Consider the following 22,528-nt stretch of genomic DNA (forward strand, 5'->3'; position numbering starts at 1 on the left):
TTGTCCTTCCAAGAACAACTTATGGACTCATCACCAAGATGCTTCATCTGTCAAAATTTATTTTCAAATATACAGATGTACATAGACAGCAGACATTGACTTCATTAAACAGTGTATCCAAACCATGCACAAACATATACAAACAGTGGATGTTGCAGTATCTTTCCTGAAAGGTATTCCACATGTAAAAACCTGTCTTCGTGCTCTCCTGATAGAACCATGACATGAAGTTGCCTCATACATATGGAGTCATTGCAGACACTTCTACAAGAACACATTGTGTACGAGAAATCAAACTCTGAACAATCGTTTCTTTGAGCCTCCAGACCAGTGGAGGTGTTGTATTTCAGCCTGTGCTGTCAGTGATTCTGTGGGTATTTACTGTCTGTCTCGGCTTGTGTTTACAAGCTTTAGCAAACCTGTCTCAGTGGTGGGAAACTTGTGCAGTAAGTCTTACCACACTCATAACAAAATTGAAAACACTTCCTCTATTGTGGTGTGATAACAACCTACTGGCTGACTCCCAGCTGGATTTAGGGCAACTCCAGAACTGCCAAGCTACCAAAAATTCTGCAGTGTTATGGTGTAAACAGTTATATGTTGTATGTTTTTTTAGTTGTCACAGTGTATGAGATAGAGGAATTATTACACATCTAACAGGATTACATATATATTTTTTTTTTTTTACATATGAGACTCCCTGTCTCACCAACAGTGATTGGAAATGAGTAGTTAAAACCTGGAGGAAAGTATTATGAGATGAATTGTTACAGACAAAAATTACAGTATCATACAGTATTTGGAAAAAGACAACACATTAAGTTACGGAGTTGAAAGTTCAGTTACATTGGCTCTTGTACACCTTGCATGGCCCAGTACTTGTGTTTTTGTCCTGAATTTCTTCTAAGTCCAGACAGAAGCAAACATTGACTGATTCAGTCTTGGTTCTCAGTTGACTTTGGCCATGAGCTGTTCTGTGAAAAGTTTCTTCAGCTGAGCCACCTCCTCACTGAGGGAGTTGAGCTGAACCTTCAGGTAACTGTTCTCATGCTTATACTGAACCTCTGTCTGGCCTTGCATTGGAGACTGGATGCTGTAGCTGGCAGATGTGGCATTGTACAAGGGGGACTGCCTCCCCCTCTTGCCCTCCTCTCCCTCTGGCTGGTGGAGCCAGGGGCTGCTTTGCCCTGCTCCTGTTTCACCTCTGCTCAGTCCTGGTCCCTTCACAGCTTCTCTGTGACCTTCCCGTCCCACTGTGGATAGCGCAGGGCTCCGTCTGGCACTGCTGTTGTCTCCAGCAGTGTCACCCCCATCCCCGCTGCCAGGCATCTTAAAGCGCAGCTTGTGAGGAAGGTTTTTCATCACCTCAGCTTGGTCCATTTTGCCTCCAGTGAACCCTGCAGTGATGTTCCCAAGGCCATCAGCAGGAGAATGATGGAGCTCGTAGCCAAGCTCCTCTGCCCTGTGTGGAGATAGTTTTCCATGGTCACTCAGTCGGTCTTCAAAGAAGATCGGGCTGCCCACACTGGACCCACCTGGTGTGGAAAACCCAGAGTCCTCAGACAAGTTACCAGTGTCTCTGGTGCCACGGGTGCCCAGCTGGCCAGCCTGGTTGTTGGTATGTGTGACTGAAGAACCGGGGAGGTTTCCATCTCCCCTGTGGAGATAATAATGAGGAGTCAAACTTTGACTGGTGTGGTGAGGAGTTGAAGTGAGGGGCAGAATAGGGGCATTGGAAGGGTCTTTGACCAGGCCAAACCGGAATTTTAAAGCCAACAGCTCTGCCCTGAGTCGAGCATTTTCCTCCAAGAGAGCCAGAACACGGCTTTCCAGAACCATATCGTTCACACGCCGCTTCTCCCGTGAGCGTTTAGCTGCCTCGTTGTTCTTCCTCCTTTTGTCCCAGTAGCCCTCATCTTTTTTGTCAAGGGGTATAAACTCACGCTTGCGTCTGATGTTAGAGGACGGACTCTCTTTGCGTTTGATGGGAGAGGTGCGGCCCAGCAGGGAACGGGCCAAGAGACTGCTGGATGTCAGGATGGACACAGCTTCATCTGTGAAGGACATAGGAGCTGCTCCTGCTCCTCCTCCTGCTCCTCCGGCTCCTCCTGCAGACACCTCCATGGGCAGAAGCGCAGCTGCATCCTGCTGCACCCTCATCTGTTGGGACTCTTCGTCAAACATCGAGTCTGGGCTGTTAGATGAGTGTTTCCTTGTTGCAGATAGTGGAGTGTACCGCTGTGTGGTGCTGAGTGATCGTTGGACTTTGAGGAGTGTGGGAGGCGAGGACGCAGCAACAGTGCCACCTAGTGAACAAAGTGACGAAAAGGGGAAGAGGGATTTAATGGTTATGCAACAGCCATTACAACACAATATTATGTAACACTATTACATCTCTCCAATAAAACGGGAGCGACTTGTACCATAACCTTGCATGCCTCATACTGCAATGTAGGACAGTGTGTGTTGTAAGCATAAAACTAACCCGCGGCACCACATTTTTGACTTTTCATAAGGCATACAACCCCTTTGAAAATACAGGATGAAATTAATCCAGACTAATGTGTGTTCATGACCTACATCTGAAGGTGTTTAGGTTGGAACCTCAAAACTACATGTATTCTTTTCAATTCAAGTCATTTGCGTCCGTTGCTCAATCCTCACCATTGCCCCACTTACCCTTACTTATTCAGTCTATATCAGATTGTGATCGCTTTCCGGTGTGACCGTTTTCTATGCAAGTGCCTCATCATCAGTGACCCACATGTCTGACACGGACAGGTTGATCTCGTGTCAGTTACTTTTAACAATCTGAGCTGACCCGATTCCACTTTTAACCCTTATACTCAAAATATTTGACAGCACATGTTACATTTACAGCCTCTGGAAAGTTTTTATCAGAACAAGTTGCAAGTAGTGTCAGAGTACACTGATATATGCATCTGTCTTAATTTGTACTGTAAATTATTAGTGTAACAGCAACATAACCGGATGAGTTCTAATAAAAGATGCGAACTCGTATTATTGATATTAAGATATAAGCTAATATACTGTTGGTTTATTAAAATATGAGCTTTTTAAAGTCAAAACGCTCTTATTCATCTGCTTATCTTTTTCATAAAATAATTTACTATGTATATGTAAAGGTTAAAATTTGATGTAAAACTAGTCTTACCTCTACTGAGTGATCACTTTTCTCTGCCGGTTCGCATAACTCCTTTTGTCTAAACGTCCAGTTGAGGGAGTTCGCTTCTCTCCGCGTCCTCTGATTTAATACTGCAGATCCACTCTGTTACTTAATATTATCATCGGTGTGGCGCACCTTCATTCTGCTCCACTTGGATTGCCGCAGCTCCTATTTGTATCGTTGAGTTCAGCTCAGGACGGTCCCTATCCTCACTTGAACCAGCGCGGCCACACTTCTCTGTGTATGTGCGTCTCTGAGACCGCCTTCCTCTAAGTGACATCCCCCTCCTGCCTCCGCCATCCAGAGGAAAGCTCCTGTCGGCTCTCACAGCAGCTCAGGCATCATCGTCATCACTATAATGATCATCATCATCATCATCATCATCATCATCATCATCATCATCATCATCATCATCACTACCATCATCTGACCTCTTTTGCCCGGTCCTTCAGAAAGGATAATCATCCTGTAACAATTAGGTAATGTTGCGCCTCTTGTGCTCTCCAGGGCAGCACAAGTCATTTGATTTGACTCAACCTTCAAAGATAGACATGTACTGTATATAACTCACACAGGTCACAATCTTTCTATTAGTGCAGGGTGTGCTTTTAATGCTTCACATATTATTGATTTATACGCAGGTCTACAGATATGGAAACTTTACACTGTGGGATATCAAAACAGTGCAAATATTTACACATTTATACATGTATTGCAAATGTAATCCATAAAAACACATCAGTCCTCAAAAGCCCCACATTCCATGCCTATCATTTGGTTTTGGTAATTTTATTAGCTGCAAAATATGCACTGCTAAAACTCAGTAACCGTATCATGTACTATTAAATTTGTAGCCATGCTTAAAACGACCACTGAGTTTTTATTGCATTTGCATGACACTCATTACCACAGTCTAACACAAATAAGTACCCTTCGAGCACAGGAGGACTTGCTAGACTGGAGTTAATAACTTGTGTAGTCACACAGTCTTGTATTGTACAAACAGCTTTTAAGAATTGTAAGGATGTGACACTGTTCATGTTTGCCAAACTGTTTCTCGCTTTCCAGGAAACTTTCAAAGAAGTTAAGAGGAATATCAGGTCTTTCAAGAAAAGTACTGAAGAGCTACATAAGGTGAAAATGACAAATTGGTTAAGACACTAAGTTAATGCCTGGAGGCTGATGCACTTTCAAAGATCTCTATAATAATAGAATGAGCACGGAAAACCACTAGATTAATCAACAATTATCATCTCCACTCCCCCCCAAAAATATGTCACTGGAAATTGAAAAAAGGATGCTATATAAGTAAATTTAAATCAGAGTATTAAATACCTAATTAAATATATCTCAGCCATTGAACATTAAACTCAATTTTATTTTTATTTCAGTAAAGTCAGTGTTCTCAGTTTAGACGTCACTCATTAGGCTCATTAATTTATTTATCAGTCAGTCTCTCTTTAATATTTGCTCATTAAGAGATACAGAAATAGACTGCAGTAATATACAATGCACAGCACATTATAATGCAAAATACACTTTTAATTTCACTGATTTTCAACCTCATGTTGATGCTTACAGATGATGGATGAGTGTCCATACTGGGCCTTTCTCTGGGTAACATCCTGTGCATTAAATGTGACTCATTGTTACCTCAGTGTTTTTCCCTGTTAGTTTTTTTTAGGAGGTTTTCCTTATTTGAACCGAGAGCCTAAGGACAGAGACTGTTGTACTGTACAAACTGTAAAACCACTTGAAGTAAATCTGTGATTTGATTGGCAGCAGGTAGCACATGTGCACCTAAAAGCTTCACCTGTCCTTGGTTGAACAGTGAATTCATGTGTGTTTGTTTGCACACAGGAGACAATGAACGGCATGTACCACGTCATATCACATATGTAAACCTTGTGAGCAAACATGTTTCGGTTTACAGTGAGATACACTCTGAGCCCCTTACCCCTTACCCCCTTACTGTGAGGCCAGTGCCTGTACAGTCAGTAATAGTATAGTAACGTGTCCAAACAAAATTTTACTAAATGTTACATCAGAACATACATGTTTTTTGGCTTTGGTTGGTTGAAGGCTTTGAATGGGTTACCAATCAGCAAGGACAAATTTCATTAAGACTGTTTGACAATGCCTGAGACTAATCAGAGTTGAGTTCTTGTTTTAAGCAAATGTAATAAAGTTTAGTTAAGGGTAATAAGGATTTCCCACAGACATTTTCAGATGGCTTCTACACATTGCATTAAGTGTTAGTTTAGGCTGTAGTTGAGTGGTTTTACTTGACAGCTCACAATCATTAGATGTAGCATTCTGCCTACAATCACTGGAACCACAACTGGTAATATTTTCCAGAGTTCTTCAAGTTAGAGATATGTGCCGTGCTTGAAAGACAAGAATTTCATGTGTTGTTTGTCACCTTGATGTCAGTTCCAGGGTATAAAACAGTTCCGGGGTTAGTTATTTGATCCTGTGTCCTCATGTTTGGAGACAGCAGAGTCCATACAGTATTGGTTGAGCAGCGTTACTTAGAGTACAGAGTAGCACACATGTAACACTGGACTGCACGGCTGTCTTAACTTCATCACTTTTTAACCACGTTCACTGTAACACTGCAGATTTGATGGATGTATAATGAGAACGCATTAAGAACAACACTGTACCTAAAGTACAGGAGAATATAGGAAGACAAAGTACAGTACTGTGAGTCAGGACAGTGATAAGATATGTCTTGTAATTACCTCCGCCAGGAGGTATTGTGATCGCTTTACTTTGTGTGTTTGTTTGTGTGTTTGCGTGTTTGTTTGCGTTTTTGTTTGTTAGCAGGATAACTCAAAATGTTATGAATGGATTTTCATGAAATTTTCCGGAAATGTTGATACTGGCACAAGGAAGAAATGATTACATTTTGGTGGTGATTGGGGGGGGGGGCAGGCAACAGGTCTGTCTTGGCGGGTCTGCACTCTCCGAGTGCTTTTCTTGTTAGTAGATTGCTATTTGTTAGATGTACAGTTAGTACATGAAAACTTACATAGAAACTTAGAAAAGAAGTTCACAGAATCCTTTCAGAGAACGCCTAAGTTACCTTACAAATTTCTAGCATGAAGGTATTTATCTGTTTAACTCTGAGTGAGTAAGGACTTCAGCTGAGGAGATGTGGTTGACACTGTTGTTAGGTACGTCACATTATTTTAGAGGTGACTCTGATTTATTTAAAAGAAAAAAAAAGGGTGTTGAGTAATAATGGAAATAGAAATGTCAGTATAATCCAGTGGCGGATCCAGGAAAAATGGGAAGGGGGGACCAGGATCAAAGCCCTAGTGGGAGTTCAAGGGAGCAAAGCAATGCAAAATTAACATGACAAATGCTTCAAACCACATAATACTGTTGTTGTTGTTTTTTTAATAATCATACACAAATAAAATGAATACAATTTAACCTCACTAATGTGACTACTTTTGGAACTAAAGCAAAGAGGTGGCTTTGATAAGGTGTGCCTCAGTTACGGCATTGAATTGCATTGCATTGCATAGTTGGCCAAGGGCGCCCAACTAGTAAATCTGCCACTGGTATAATCAATATGTCTGATCATAAAATTAGGTCTGTGTTTAACACAGGGTGCATTTACTGTAAAATACAATTAATTCTTTGTATAAGTCATGCTGAAAAACGTATCCTACAACATGTTTGGAGCCATAGACCATTTGCCATTAAGCCTTGTCACAAATAGATATCACCCTTCTGGAAACATACAATTTTAACCAGTTTGATATCAATGGGAAAAATGGCTCAGCTTTAATACATTTTGGAATTGCAGGATAATTGACAACAAACATTATCTCAGCATGAACTAATATGTAACTCAAAGCCACTGACGTTCTGGAGAATGTTTCTTTTGTGTCTTTGTCTTTCTACCATTTCCTCCTTCATTTAAGAAACTCTTAAGGATCCTAAAAATCCCCCTCTCCACTTGGAACAGTTGTTCCTCTTAAGAAGCTCTTTTAAGGTCTCAGATGCTTTGCGAATATGTTTCGTCTTTACCACAATTTAGTGTTATCTTTGAAGTACAACTTCCAGGTTAGCCATGAATATTTGATTTGGAGGAATTTGGTATAACTGGATTTTATGACTTACATATATGTGCTAAAACCTTTGTGATATTTGGAAGCTGTTTTGTTTAAGTTTTAAGTGATGTCGTCTAACAAAAGGGAGTCTGTCAAGTTAATGTACACAAGAAATATATGGATATCAGAGCTGACTCACAACAGTGAGGTTTAAGACAAAATCATGAGGTCATAACAAATCACATCATTTTTATTTTGAGCCTGATGTAAGGACAAGGAAAAAGGGATAAAATAACCACAAATGAGCACAAAAACAAGTTATGATGTGATGGGAACAGCAGAGGGGAACAGCTTTAGGTAACACTATTTTCATTGTGCTGGCACTGTATTTAGGCTTTCTAAATTTCTAAAAATATTTTCCAGATATTTATATATTATGTGTTTTTATTCATTCATCATCATTTTCTGAACCCGCTTCATCCTCACCAGGGCCTTGGGGGTCGCTCGGAGCCCACTACAGCTACATATGTACTACATATGTAGCTGTATGTTTTTATTAAAATCATAAATAAATTCAGAAAAAAAATTGAAAATTCAGTGGAAGGGGAAGTTCTTTGAAAGCATCATAATTCTAAGAATGTTCATGTAATAGGAGTGACTGTACAATGAAGCTTTATGAATATGGTCCCTGGAAATGACAGTGCCAGTTGTATTATTGCAACAGAGAGTGAGTTAACCACACATCGAGCCAACGGCTCAGCTTTTGAAATATGTGCATGTAACTCATCAGCTTGAGAAAGTGGTTCTGTGTTAGACTTCTCTGTAAATGGGGTGGAGAAGCAGAGCCATGGAACAGCTCACTTTGTAGATTCAACCGACTACCTGAAACCTTTATAGCTTAAATGTGAAAGATCTAGAGGGATTTAAGGGGATCTGATTACAGAAATGGAATATAGTATTTGTAATCATGTTGTCAGTGGTGTATAATCACCTGAAAATATGAACCATTATGTATTCATTATATAGAGATGTTTACATCTACAGGGGGAGTGGGTCACCTTCACAATTCCCATGTTGCACGGCCATGTTTTTATAACATTTTAAGGTGGGTTGCACATCTGACACTGCAGATTTACTTCATTCTTCCTCTTTTGCAAAGTTGCTCAAGCTCTGTCAAGTTGCATGGAGATGGGCGTGAACAGACTTTGTCAAGTCCAACCTTTGTTGGACTGAGGTCAGGTCTTTGACTCGACCAGTCTAGAGCATTCATCTTCAAACCATTTTTGTGCACTTTTCACTGTATGATTTAAGCCATTGTCTTGCTGGAAAATAAATCTCCTCTCATTTCATAGTTCTCTTGCAGGCTGAATCTAAACTGAATCCTTCCAGGGCCTGCTGCCATGAGCCATCCCCACACCATCATACTTCAGAATGGGGATGGTGTGTTTGATGTCTAACGGCCACAAAGCAACATTTTGGGATCATCCAAGCAAGGAACCCTCTGTTGACAATGGAGTCTAGTTGAGATTTCTTCAACAGTGACTTCACTGTTGCCACTCTACCTCTGACTACTGAAGAACCACGGGGATGGTTGTTGTATACACAGCCTCTCCCATCTCAGATGCTGAAGCTTTTAACTCCATCAGCGAAGTCATAGGTGTCTTGAAAGGCTCCCTCACTGTTTCCGTCTTCATGGCTCCTATTTCTTAATACTAAGTTTAATAATGGATTGGATTTTATATAGCGCTTTTCTAGACACCCAAAGCACTTTACATTATTGATCCATTATTCATTCGCTCTCACATTCTCCCTCTGGTGGTGGTAAACTACATCTGTAGCCACAGCTGCCCTGGGGCAGACTGACAGAAGCGTGGCTGCCAATTCACGCCTATGGCCCCTCTGACCACCAAACATTCACACGCATTCATACACCAGTGTGAGTGGCACTGGAGGCAAGGACACAACAGCACATGGACAGAGCGGGATTCGAACCGCCAACCCTTCAGTTATTGGACAACCCGCTCTACCACCTGAGCCATGGCTGCCCACAATAATGAGTTTAACGGAATTCTGGGAGTTGGAAATTTTTAGTATCCATCTGGTCACATATTTTTTTATGAACTTTTTCTCTTAGCCACTTGGAGTGTTCTTTTGTGATCACAGCATAATTATAGTTAAGGTTACTGATTAGTCAGTTCCTGGACCTTCCAAACACAGGAGTCTTTATACTACAGTTATCCATTTCAATATAGCTGTGACACTAGCAACAACTGGCCGGCCCTCTGTTGAATTAAGTCAGTTACTTCAGAGTATTTTTTGTAAATTCTTGTTAGAAAAGCCAGATTATTTTGACCATAATTCTATTTATTAAAGCAATAAAATGGGAAAACATCCAGGAGCTATATAGTTTTCAAAGGCACTGAATTGGTCACTCTGAATGTAAATGTGATAGTGAATGGTTGTCTCTGTATGTAAGCCCTGAAATACACTGGATGATGTTCGGTGGGGTGTTTGATGTGTTTTGGTGGGGTGGGCCCCAGCCTCTTGGAAAGGGAATTAACACAGATTTGAACTGTGAGTGAAGACTAGAAAAACACAGATGAAAATATAAAAGAATTAGGTTGAGTTTTTTTGTACTGCTTTGCCACCCTAAAAAGACACTTACAAAAATTAATTAAAGTTCATCCTAAGAGTGTTGAAGAAGGACTCAGTGCCCACATTTGACTTTTGGCTGGGGGAACTGGCAAACACACTACATTTGGAAAGACTTAGGTATTATAATGATGATAGAGGCAAAGTGTTTGACCAGATATGGGACCCTGTGTTAACATTTCTTCAATGAAGTGACTGATGTGAGTGACTGACCTTGCTGTTTTCTGCATCACATACACTTTTCTTTCTTTTATTTGATATACGATTACTAATTTGTAGCATAATAATTTATGGTTGTCAGGACTGTGTTGCTGTAAATTCATTGATGTGGGGGGGGGGGGGGGGGGGCTGTTTTGTGTTGTTCATTCATTCATTAATTTTCTGAACCCGCATTATCCTCACTAGGGTCATGGGGGTCGCTTGGAGCCTATCCCAGCTACATAGGGGTGAAGGCGAGGTACACCCTGGACAAGTCGCCAGTTCATCGCAGGGCTGACATATACGTTTACACGGCAACACTCCGCAAAGATTTCTCCTTTGCGTTATAAAATCATTCCCCGTTAAGACGAAGCCGCTATGATAACGATCTGCGTTAACATGAGTCCGCGAGAACGGCTGAATACACTGTAGTGGCCATGCCAGACCAGTAGCTGGCGATGTAGAGCTGTAGTGAAACAGTGACGGTAAAACACACGCCTGCGCACAAACGATTTCCGGTTTAGACAGCCTTTAAATGAGGAGAAGAAGAAGAAGACAAGGCGGACAACACTATTTACAAACAACAATGGCGAGTGGTCGTACAAAGACGCAGGACTTCTTTGTCTGGACAGACGAGCTGAGCACAGTTAGCAGCACATATGTTGTTCTGAAACCGGCCATTGTTGTTGTGGTTGTTCCTTCTTTTTATGCAGCTTTATTGTGTCATAGAGGCTGGCAAACCAGCTTGGAGGCGCATTACCGCCACCAACTGGCCTGGAGTGGGTTAACTGGCGGTTCTTGGCTGCGCGCGGATGCGGTGACGTCATATTTTACCCCGGAACGCTCCGATTCGCGTTAACACGGAGCTGAAATGCGGAGTGTATCGATAACATTCCACCCTGGACCCTGATATCAAAAGTTTCCGGATTCAGGCACTCTAGGCACCGTTTCCATGTTAACAGAAGGCTAATCCGCGATGAAATCCTCCCGGAGTCGACTGAATCCTACGCCTATGGGTATGGCTAATCACACCTATGGGTAATTTAGATTAACCTGCATGTGTTTGGATGGTGGGAGGAAGCCGGAGTACCTGTAGAGAACCCACGCAGACACGGGGAGAACATGCAAACTCCACACAGAGAGGTCCCACCCTCGTCGACTGGTGTTGGAATCGAACCCAGGACCTTCTTGCTGTGAGGCATGAGTGCTAACCACTGCACCACCATGTCGCCCAAATAAAAATGTTTTGTGTTGTTTTTTGTAAAAATGAATAAATATATATTTTTAAAAAATCAATAAAAGTTTAGGTGTACACAATATTTAGAATATTTTTATGGCTTTTTCTTGCTGTTAGACAACATGTTTTGATGGGCGATTGAATGTTATTAAGTTCACCAGATTCCATAAAAACATCTATTATCTAATTGAACCACCAGAACCATATACCACCTAATGGCCAGTTTGTGTAATTGTGTAAATGTGAGTTTTGACACATTTCAGGTCCAAACTGACAAACTAGTCATTTCTGAGAGTTAAAATTGCTGCTTTTTTAAGGGAGTCTGATGGCTTTCATGTCTTCAGGTTCCCCTTTGGCAATATCCATGGTTTCACTGTTTTCTACTGAAGGGAAGGTGGGCCATTTTGATAATACTCCTAGGGTAGTGTCAGCAGTTGTACAAGCATTATATTTACAGAGGAAACTTCTAGCAGTCTGGCAGAGAGAATAACTGGAGCGTTTCTAAACACAGAATGATGTTTCACAGCTTCAGACCTGATCCTTTTGTATCCTGGCTTTCCTACTAATTTATCTACTCTGGGGTGGATTCTGTCTTTGGCAGCGGTGGGCGGCCGGCTTGATGGAAGTATAAATATCCATGCCCTGGTCTTGCCAAGTGGGTGGCATAGACAAGACTCACAGCAAGACTGTTTACACCAGCTGACCAGCTTTGTGGAAAAAAAAGCCACTGAGAGTCAGACAGATGAGGTCCAAGGCAATTTAGCCCAAGTTGATGGGCAAAGGCATGTTATGTAAAGTGTCCTGAGGGAGGTAGCAGGGACGGGCTTAAAATACACTGTGAATCAGACCAGAGTGAAGTCCAGAGAGGACAAGGATGTGAGGAGACCATCACTCTGCTGACACAGATAGCTGCTGCAGGAAGGAGGTCATGCAGATAGTCAGTAATTGCATTGTCCCTGCCCCCTCGCTGCCTCTTTGTTTCTGTTTCTGTGTGATGTTTGCTTTTTTATGGCTCAGAAGGAAATCCTTTGGCAGGGACAGAGTGTCGCCAAAGTGTGCTACACAAACACTATAGTGTCAAATTACAAGGCAACTCAGCCACCTTTCACCTGCTATATAACATTATCTCATTTGCACATTAGCCTGTATCAAGAAAGATTAACTGCTGCCTTTCCGGTCAATATTCTGGCAGATAAAAAATACAATTGGGACCTTATTGTTTTAATAATTAACATGTGCTTTGGTGACCTTTGTACATATTTACCACATGAAATCATGTTCTGCTTTGCTGTTTTCACTCCCTCTTCCACTCTCATCATGGCTTTTTGCAATCTTTTTCTACAATTACACAAACAGTCTTGTTGTGCTGCTCTTGTGACATGTCTCTCTAACTTGATTTCCTCACTGAAAATGCAGGCAGATTTGCCCTCACAAGCTGCTGTTTTGTGAGGGCTGTAAAAAAAAAACAACTGCTACATACACCTAAATGTGGCTGATTTGATACCAACCTGCAGTTTGACTTGCGACTAACAAGTATGCAGTGGAAAAGAGAGCTGTGCTCATGCTATGAGTCACTGCTCCCCTGAGACATGTATGCAGAAACACATTTATGTAACAGCTTGTCTATATCACAGACACACGGCGGGGCTAATACACATCCGAGATGTATTGAGGGAGCTATAAATAGGCAATGACTCAGTTTGTTTGACTTGGGGGGCTGTTTCATAACAAGTTGAATGCGTGCATGTGGGTAGTATGTTTATTGATAAATTAATCTAAGTTCAGTCTTTCCCTAAATGTTTGCCATTCCTAATCTTGCAGCATTAGTGTTGTCAAAGTCAGGTCCACTCAGGTGATGCTATATTTGGGAAACCACAATAACGTCACCACCACACCCCAGTGTCAACATAATCCTGCTCTCTGCTCTGTAATTGCACAAAAATTCTGCATTATTTCAGCCACAGCCCCTGACACATTAGAGGAAAACATTTGGAATTGCACGTCGAGCCATTGTGAGGTAGAAGCCAAGAGCCTGAGACCCGCTTCCCTCCTCATGCTTCTATTCTTGGGCTCTGAAATACGTCACACTGTTTCCAAAGCAACGACTTTTGATCATTTTGGGAGGGGGTGGTGGCTTATGAAATGCTCATAAAAGAAATTACATATATAAGAGGGGATGTGCCTTAGGAGAAGATGGAAAGAGTAATCAGACCTGAAGAATGTGCAACATGCGAGGTTTAATAAAGAAATGATAATCAAAGATATATTAAGTCACTGGAGTGCTTCTCTTTTTTTTTCTGAGGAAGGTAATGTCTTCTTGTATTAAATGATACCAGGAAAATGTGGAACTGGATGTAACTTCCTGTGATACTCTAGAGCAGTGATGATGTTAAATTCAGACCACATCCTGTACTTTGTATGTGGGTGTGTGTGTGAGTGTGAGATGATTACATATTGTTCTGATGTTTACATATTGTATGTAAATACCTGGAAAATGTATTCAACAAAAAAAGATTCATGCTGGAAAAGATTTCTTGAAGATATTAAGAGCAAAAATTTAAGGTAGCATTTACAGAACTAGGCAAAGCCTGCAGAGTTGCTGTGGTTGAGTACTTTGTGCATGTTATTATGATAATTTACAACTGCAGCATTGTAAGTCACTTAAGATAACTCTGGACAACAAACAGCATTCATTCCAACAACTGCTGTTTTATACATGCTGTGCACTAATTTGCATCACTATCATAATGCAGTTACAAGTCAGCAGGGTATGAGCTTTACAGAACCAAAAAAACCCAAGAAAAATTGGTTTTTAGGGGGTAGAGTCATTTTTCAGAAACAGAAAGTGCATTGCCATAGCTGGTTATGTAAAGCATGCTGTGCAGTTACATAATCTGTTCATAATCAGAACGTAGTACAGATATAGATGGCCCACTTTCCACCTTGTTCATTTCAGCATGACAGTGGCACAGTGTCCTGAGCACTCAGCATCACCCAAGGCAGCACTGGCAAAGAATTTGATATTATTGATCTTCAGTTATCACAACAACAGTGCCTCCAGTTATTTCCTATGAAGAGACAATTCTGTGTTTTTACTACACAAATATGGGCATATGAGGTTCTTCTGATGCAAATCCTAATTTGGACCTTTGATAACCTCTAAAACCTTTTGCCATGAAACTACACAATGTACCATGTCACACATTACATTCAACATAGACATGCAATACAAACTGTTGGAACATACTTGTATAATCCCTGGGTTGTCATAAATATGAATACTCCCCTACCTATGTTGATTTAAGCATGGACAGTAACCTGCTTGATGTTACAAGGTTAAAATACAGATTTATGTGTTTGAGGACAAATGCAACATTTGTGAACAAAACTTTTTATGTTTTCAGTTATCTTTGGATTTCACCATACCCACTCCAGTCTACTATAGATGAATCAATCTAAAGTACAAAAACTTTATTATTATTCATTCATTTTCTGAGCCCACTTTATCCTCACTAGGGTCACAGAGGTCGCTGGAGCCTATCCCGGCTACTTGTGGGCAAAGGTGGGGTGCACCCTGGACATGTCACCAATTCATCGCAGGGCTGATATATAGAAACAAACAAGCAATTTGGAGTACCCGAAGAGAACACACACACAGACACGGGGAGAACATGCAAACTCCACACAGAAAGGTCCCACCCCCATCGGCTGGTGTTGGAATCGAACCCAGGACCTTCTTGTTGTGAGGCATGAGTGCTATCTATTGCACCACTGTGCCACCCTAATTAGTAATATTAGTAGTAGTAGTAGTAATATTAATAAACTGATAATTATTGATTAAGAATTTTCAGTACAGAACAAGAAAATATGAATAAATAGGCAAATGCTAAAACAAACAGGTTCTATTAGATTTCATCTGACAAGATTTCAGTTCATACATTTAATAATTACATGAAGTTGTTGTCTGGTGTCTGTTTCTAGAATGTTCTCTTCTGCAGAGTTAAACATGAAAATATAACAGCATTGTCTGGCTGTTATTTCAAGGTTGGTCGATGAAAATTAATATTTCAGTTGGTTGGGTGGTGGGTTCTTTCTGTTAGGCTAATCACTTTGGATAGTGAAGTGAACAAGAACCCCAAAGTCCTGAAACATGGTTCATATGTGAAGGATCAATGTGTGTTTGTCTTTGGTGTCATCACTGTAAATCTGTGACTCTCCAGCTTCTTTGGAAATATTTAAAATGCTGTTAAGATCTCTTGTGATTGTGTTACATAAAGTTGTGTTAATCTTTACAGGCTTTTCTGTCAGTTCTGGCAAAAAACACTGGCACTGAAATTATGTTTATGAACAGGACGCTCACTGTAAAATCCAACTTCATAATATTTAATCATACATGTGATTTCCATACTGTTATAATTTACATCATTTTAATGTCTTTATCAGGAAAATGAGCCTGTAAGCTGATCACTTCAGAAGTATACTCTTATTCGGTTTTCACTCCTATAGGAACGTATGATCTTCTGTTTGCATAGTCATCTACCATGTGCCCTTATTTTACACTGCAAGCTTTATGAAATTCCTGCTTATACATGAAGGTCAGGTCAGTACGAAAGGGTAAAACCTTGTGCAATAAGGATCAAGGTGTATTTGCTGAATGTACTTTTCCTGACTTTGACCTTGTATGGAATGTATGCATGTGTGTATTTTTGAATATTTATGTAACTGCATATTCACCCATGAAAAAAGCTTAAAAACTCAAGCATTGTTTAACAGCTAATCTCCTTTTATTTTTCATTTCCACAAATAAGACATTGTGTTTTAATGCGAAGGAGACACTTTAGTTGAACTGACTGCATTTTTTTCATCTAGATGACTGCAGATAGAGCAGTCATGCATTTTTGTTTAATTCCCATCACAGCCCCTACAACAGTGAAGGCTCTGAGTGGTTATTGTTGTTCTCATGGAAGGTTTCCTTTTTTGGCTTAGCATTCAGGGAAGATGTGCAAGGATCTTCACTTTTAAGTAATGCAGGCTGCATCCTAATCCCACCACTCTTCCATACAGTGGATTGAAAGGATTTTCACATTGACCGAGAATGATATCATTCCTTTAAATCCTTAAAATAGAAAGGAGGCAGTTTGGCAATGGGCATCAGAGAGGCAAAGTATGCAAAAATGTCTTTGAGCAGCTGGCTGAAAGAGCTTAACCCACAGTAAGCCATACTCCTGATGCTAAAAGCAGACCAATGAGGCCAGTGTCCAAGGGATGGAAGAAAAATGTACGATTTAGCCTGATGGCTGGAACGCCTGCAAACTTAGAACTTCCTACTCATTCACTGATCTGACCTTTCTAACAACTTAGAATCTTTATGTAATATTATACACATTATGTCGTACTTATTTCAATCATCTAATTGTACAAAATGAAGTGGTATGTCCTTTTTTGGTAGCACTTCACAGAACTGCTACAAACATATCATCTGAAACGGACTGATGTCATTATAGTGAGTAAAGTTTGTAGATATACTTTTATACATTTCACAATTAGTTTTTATATTCGATTTTGACTTAAGCACCAACTACTTTCTATAAGTCACAAGTTACATTACAACCTTTTGATGAGTCACGACTTTAAAGAAAATTTATGGGAGATTATATTATTACCTCCACCAAGGAGGTTACGTTTTCATCGGGGTTTGTCTGGCTGTTTGTCTGTTAGCAAGATAACTCAAAAAGTTATGGATGGATTTTGATGAAATTTTAAGGAAATGTTAATCCTGGCACAAGGAACAAATGATTAAATTTTGGTGGTGATTGGGAGGGGGGGTGCTGATCTGCCTTGGCGGAGGTCTGCGCTCTCTGAGTGCCTTTCAAGTTATTTTTGTTTTTCAGGTTGTTCTCATAACTTCAGTGTACACTGTTAACGTTAGAGAATGACTGCATGTGTCACTCTTCACATTAGTATTGATTTACTGACTATGTTTCAACATTTCCGAATATGAATTTAAAGCATTTATGGTTTACTAGTCACATATTAACTCTAATCAGTCTGTGAAACCTGTTGTTGTTGTAAAGCCATCTGTTTTCTGCTTTGAATGGAGTTTTGACATGATTCAGAAAGTGGCACAAGAGAAGACTGTTAATATTAAACATAACCATGCATTAAAAAACAGTTATAAAGATGTGGGCAAAATAGTTTTGACTTGCACCATGACAAATGATTTAGGGCTTTTAGTTTAGTTTTTTTTTTTTATTTGTGGACTAAACATGCATCAAATTGAGCCATTTTATAACTGTCCCTAATGTCAGTTCACTTACTTCAGTCCTAGAGAAAACTTAAACTCCTCACATGATTTATACTGCATCTTGATGCATCTTGATCTCAACTGACACACACTATAAGTATTCCTGTTTCTTATAAAGAAGATAATCTTGCTTCATTAATTTCCACCTTTGTATACTCATGATGTTCAAAAAGCAATGTATCTGCATTGACTCCTATGGCATTCAGCTCTTCTGAGATGAAGGATGACGTTTTTAATATTTTGGGAAATGATTAACTTTGCTGACCTTTGACCTAAAACATATGAAGTGAGAGGTGTAGTGCATGGTTTGACCTGAGTAAATGTTACTTTTAAGGAATGTTTGCTTTTTTTCAGCAGGATAGCTGTATTTTCCTGATAATTGCTGCTCAGTAATTAGATTATAATGTAATTAAACCCCATTTCAAGAAAAGTTAGGAATCCGTGATTTGTTAATATGCTTGAAAATTTGTTTAGGTTATAAAAATACAAAAGCAAAATCAGTTTTCACAGGGAAAATTGTATTGTGTAAATGTAAACAAGTATAGATTTTGATGCCTGCAACACACTCAGACGAGTTGAGACAGAAACAAAATAAAACCATGGACCAGATTTATTAAGACAGTACAAATTAGTGATGGTGTAGCTCAAAAGAAGCGCCAATGGCAAATTTCTGCGAGTGATAACGAATGATTCATAAATACCAGTTAATTTCAATAATGAGGTCTGCTGCTCCTCCAAGATCAAGACCATGGATTCAGATTGCACTTATGTTCAACTGGTAAAGGCACAGGGAGTCTACAAACAACAAAAGCACAGTTTGTTACTATAATATGACAAACACAAATGTTGGTTTTATGCTCATATTTTTCTCTGGAAAAGGTAACACAGATCAAAGAGAGGTTTGCAGAAAGAGGAATATTCTGTGGTGGAACTGGGGGGGGGGGGGTTAATGGATGAATGTTACCTATAGCGAAGTGATGAAAGTACTTTAAAATTACAACATCCAACTTATTAATAACTGCATGTCTGGATCACAACTTCCATTTCACAGAGGACATGAATGAAGATGACACAGTGCATGATGAGAGGAGATGCATAGAAAACATGCATGGTGACACCGTCCAAATAAATTAATAGGTAGGAGGAATGGATTCTCTTTCTTCTACCACCTTCTCTCTTCAGACCAGATGCAAAAGTAACCTGTCCACACCTTCCCAGTGCTCACTTTGTGCTATTGCACCTTTAGTAAATCTTGACAGTATTTTTTCATACTTGGATTTGCACTGCTGCAAAGTGTTAGTAAACTGGACAACAATGTGCTGTCAGATTCCACAGTGGGGGGTTAGATGTTTATAGGAAAGAGATCATGATTAAGAACAGCTTTCACCAAAGGATCAGTTTTACAGGTTAACATGGGTTGTAGTTCAACATTTAGTGCCAAACTTTGTTACAGAATTCTTCATCAGCTCAGTAAAAATATTTCTCAATGCAAAATTGCAAAGAAGTCAGGAGTTTCACCATCTACAGTCCATAATGTTGTGAAAGGCTTTAGGGAGTCTGGGGAGATCTCAATGCATTAAGTCCAAGAGTGAAACCATTGTTGAATGACCTTCGAGTCCTCCGGCAGCATTGCATGAGAACCCCTCATGGTGCTGTGATGAATATAAACACGCTGGCTCAGGAGGACTTTGGAAAACTTGTCACTTAACACAGTCCATTGTTGCATCCAGAAAGGCAATCTGAAACTGTATTACACAAGGAGAAAGGCCTGTATCAATTCTTTTTTTTTTTTTTTTAGTTCTTTGGACCTGAGCTTGTCTCAGATGAATGGAAAGACAATGGAAACTGCTGTCAAGAGTTTACATTTCAGTATGTTTTATAGACAAATGTACATCAGTTCAACAGGCTAGAGTTGAAAGATGATCCGGACTTTTATCTGTGAACAATGTAAAAGCACCATCAGGTCTGGGGCTGCATCAGTGTCTACATGGCTGACTCATATGAGGACACAGACAGAATTTTACAGAGACATGTGACACTATAAGGTCAGCTTCTTATCCCTGAAGTCCATGGTTATTTCTGCAGGACAATAACCAGGCCTCATTCTGCACCAGTTCCAGAGTCACAAAGTGCTGGTGTTGGACTGTCCTGTCTACAGTTCACATTTATCTCCTGCTGAAAATATATGGATGTTATGAAGAAGAGAGTCAGACGAGAACCACTGCAGACTATTACACAGCTCAAGTCCAGTAAACAGCAAGAACAGGGAAAAATTCCAGTTACAAAAATGTCACAATTGATTATCCTAAGTTGAAAATGACTAACAACAGTAATATAAGGAGAGTTGAAGTAACACAACAGTAAACAAGGCACTGCGTGAACTTAGTGACTGTGTTGCAGGCATTAAAAAAAAAAATTAGGTGTGTATATACAGTATATACTGAACACAATTAACATGGTCAGTGAAAATATGTTTCTTTGTGCATTTTTCAGTTAAATAAAGGTTCTAATGAATTTACAAATCATATTTGTTAGCTGTTACCATACTTCAGGATATGTCCCATCTTTTCTGGAAATGGTGTTGTTGATGACTGCATTTTACACTGAAATAAAGATGTTCACAGTGACATTTCCTGTTTGTCCAAATATTCATAACGAACAGCATTTGACACTTAGAAAAGCAGATAAACTGGATCAATGGTTGAAGAATAGTCAAGTGACAGTACTCCTTCATAACCCTTTTACCTTTCCATAGTCACTCATCTCTGTGACAGCACTGTTGAAATGCGCAGAAGTTTTGGCTTTATGCATTACGAAATGGATGAATTGCTTCAAGAAAAAGTCATTATGTGAGGTGGCAATGATTTGACCCTGGAGTGTTGAAAGAACAGGAGACAAAGAGTGATTGAGGCCAATAAATGAATACACAAACCATGCTATTTCACTTAGCATGATTTCTTTATGTCGTCGTTTACTGTTGTAATGTCGGATTGTGTAATTAGACAATTGCGTTTTCATTGTGCCAGAGGGAGAGGGAGGGGGAGAAAGCAAAAAGCAGAGTTTGTTGAGGACAATAGCTCAACTGAAACAGGGCCATATGAGGTCTGTTGATTCTGTATTTACCTCATGCTCTGGCTACACTGCATTTATTCAGCTATTTTACTTAGAAATTCTAGAGTAAGCCAAATGTAAAGTCAGAACATGTCTCTGTGGAATGAGACCGATGAAAAAAGCTCCCTTTATGTAAACACACACCAGGAATGGGCTATTCCTTTGTGTACTTGATCTGTCTTTTCCCCTGTTAACTACGTGCATCGTGGACGCTTTCCTCCAAAGAGACTTAAGTATAGTATGTATTGGGCTTTAAATCTGAGCCAAGTTAGAGTTCTCGATGATTGAGGATGGGAAGCCTTGTTAGTGTGGAAAGAATGAGTCATCCATCATCTGTCTGTTACGTCGGGTTGCCCCCGGTGGTGCAGAGTTGAGTCGACCCCACCTCACGTCATCGAAGCGGCGATGATGTCAGAGCTGTCACTGTTCTACTCTCCCATCAGCACCCACTTACAAAGCCCTTCGTATCAGCGCTCTCAGGGCAGCGTGGATTAGAATAATAGCACTGAGTTAAGTGTATTACACTCACTTCGTCCCTTGTCTCTACAGCCCTTTTTTCATTACTATTTTACATTTTAGTCCTCAGCTGTCACTCTTTCTTTACACTAACGTTTTGGCCAACGGTTTGCATATTAAAAGAGCCATAAGTTGTACTGAATGAAGCAAATGAAGAACTTATGGTTTCCAAGATATCTTAAAGCATGATGTGTTCCTGAAAATCCATTCTCAACACTTTTTTTCTTCCTCAAATATTCATTTCAGTACTTATTTTGTACTGTTCAACGTCATTTGAATTCTCAGACACAGAGTTCTTATGAAATCGCCCGAACAGCAGTTTGTAAAAGACACAGTTTTCAAACATTTATTTCACAGACATGTTGTTTGTCATTTCACAGGAGCAACGTCTTTCTTGTTTTGAACGATACAGCATTAAAAGCCCTCTGAGTTAGACAGTACTCATGAATGAGTCAGTGCGTTACCCAAACATCTGAAGAAATGACCACCCACATGCTGTTGCGGAAAATGACGCAGATGTGCTCTTAAGCAACTTTATTCTTCTTCTCATGTGTATGAGATGATAATCCTGGGTAACTCATCGCATGAATTCTGTGAAAGCAATGACTCATCACTGGATAAATTACAATGGTTATGTAACAACTGTATTTTCTCATCATGTTTACCTTTCCTATGAAATGCATTCTCAGTATGAAATGATTAATTATCATTACTGTGGATATGAACAACTTCGTTACGAAGACAAACTGGGAGATACAGTTGTTTGCGTCAAAAGGTCGCTCAAAGATTTCTGGTCTTTGTTTATCTTTATCCCTTCATGGAAAGTTTCCAGTTCTTTACTGCAAGTTCTCGTAACACTTCTCTGATTCTCTGATTGAACAAACAATGGAATTCCTAGAATTGTATCCAAAGACGTGTTGGCCCAGTGTTGTCTTGAAAACTTTCTTGTGGTTATTGAGGCAATACTGCCCTCTTTCTGCACAATGATGTAAAACCTTTTTAGACTGATCAATTGTTTTATTTTTTTAGTGAATGTTACTAGACTGTAACACCCTGTTTCTAAATTTGATGGTACTGTCACATTTATCATGTAATTTCACTACTAAGTCAGGCTACAATAACTGCAATAAGCTGTGATGCAACTTTTCTTTTTTTCTTTTTTTTCTTTTTTTTTTTTTTACAATCAGGCCTTAGAAATATTTGACAAAAAAACAGGTATGTGTGCCATCACAACTGTTTCACTTAAAGTTTTGTAA

The 22,528-nt window shown here is 39.8% G+C and overlaps 2 protein-coding genes across 3 annotated transcripts in view; both read right to left on the reverse strand.

The window, feature by feature from the left end:
* Positions 1-42: 42 nt before the first annotated feature.
* Positions 43-3,501, reverse strand: nfil3-6 (nuclear factor, interleukin 3 regulated, member 6). Its single transcript, XM_030142356.1, has 2 exons — positions 3,176-3,501; positions 43-2,306 (listed from the first exon to the last, which is right to left on the reverse strand). The coding sequence occupies exon 2, from the start codon at positions 2,182-2,184 to the stop codon at positions 949-951; it is 1,236 nt and encodes a 411-aa protein (XP_029998216.1). The 5' UTR covers positions 2,185-2,306; positions 3,176-3,501; the 3' UTR covers positions 43-948.
* The window catches only part of LOC115424936 (uncharacterized), a 32,340-nt gene continuing 12,694 nt past the window's right edge, over positions 2,883-22,528 (reverse strand). For both annotated transcript variants that reach the window (XM_030142343.1, XM_030142344.1), the window contains exons 4-6: positions 16,798-16,802; positions 12,755-12,764; positions 2,883-2,986 (exon numbers count right to left, since the gene is read on the reverse strand). In XM_030142343.1, the coding sequence (XP_029998203.1) occupies positions 2,898-2,986; positions 12,755-12,764; positions 16,798-16,802 (104 nt within the window). In that variant the 3' untranslated portion in view covers positions 2,883-2,897. The remainder of the gene's footprint in view (positions 2,987-12,754; positions 12,765-16,797; positions 16,803-22,528) is intronic.

This window comes from Sphaeramia orbicularis, chromosome 8, assembly GCF_902148855.1.
Source record: "Sphaeramia orbicularis chromosome 8, fSphaOr1.1, whole genome shotgun sequence".
NCBI lineage: Eukaryota > Metazoa > Chordata > Actinopteri > Kurtiformes > Apogonidae > Sphaeramia > Sphaeramia orbicularis.

Excerpts from the sequence above, each read along its gene's own strand:
- nfil3-6 (XM_030142356.1), bottom strand. The coding sequence starts at position 2,184 with ATGTTTGACGAAGAGTCCCAACAGATGAGGGTGCAGCAGGATGCAGCT.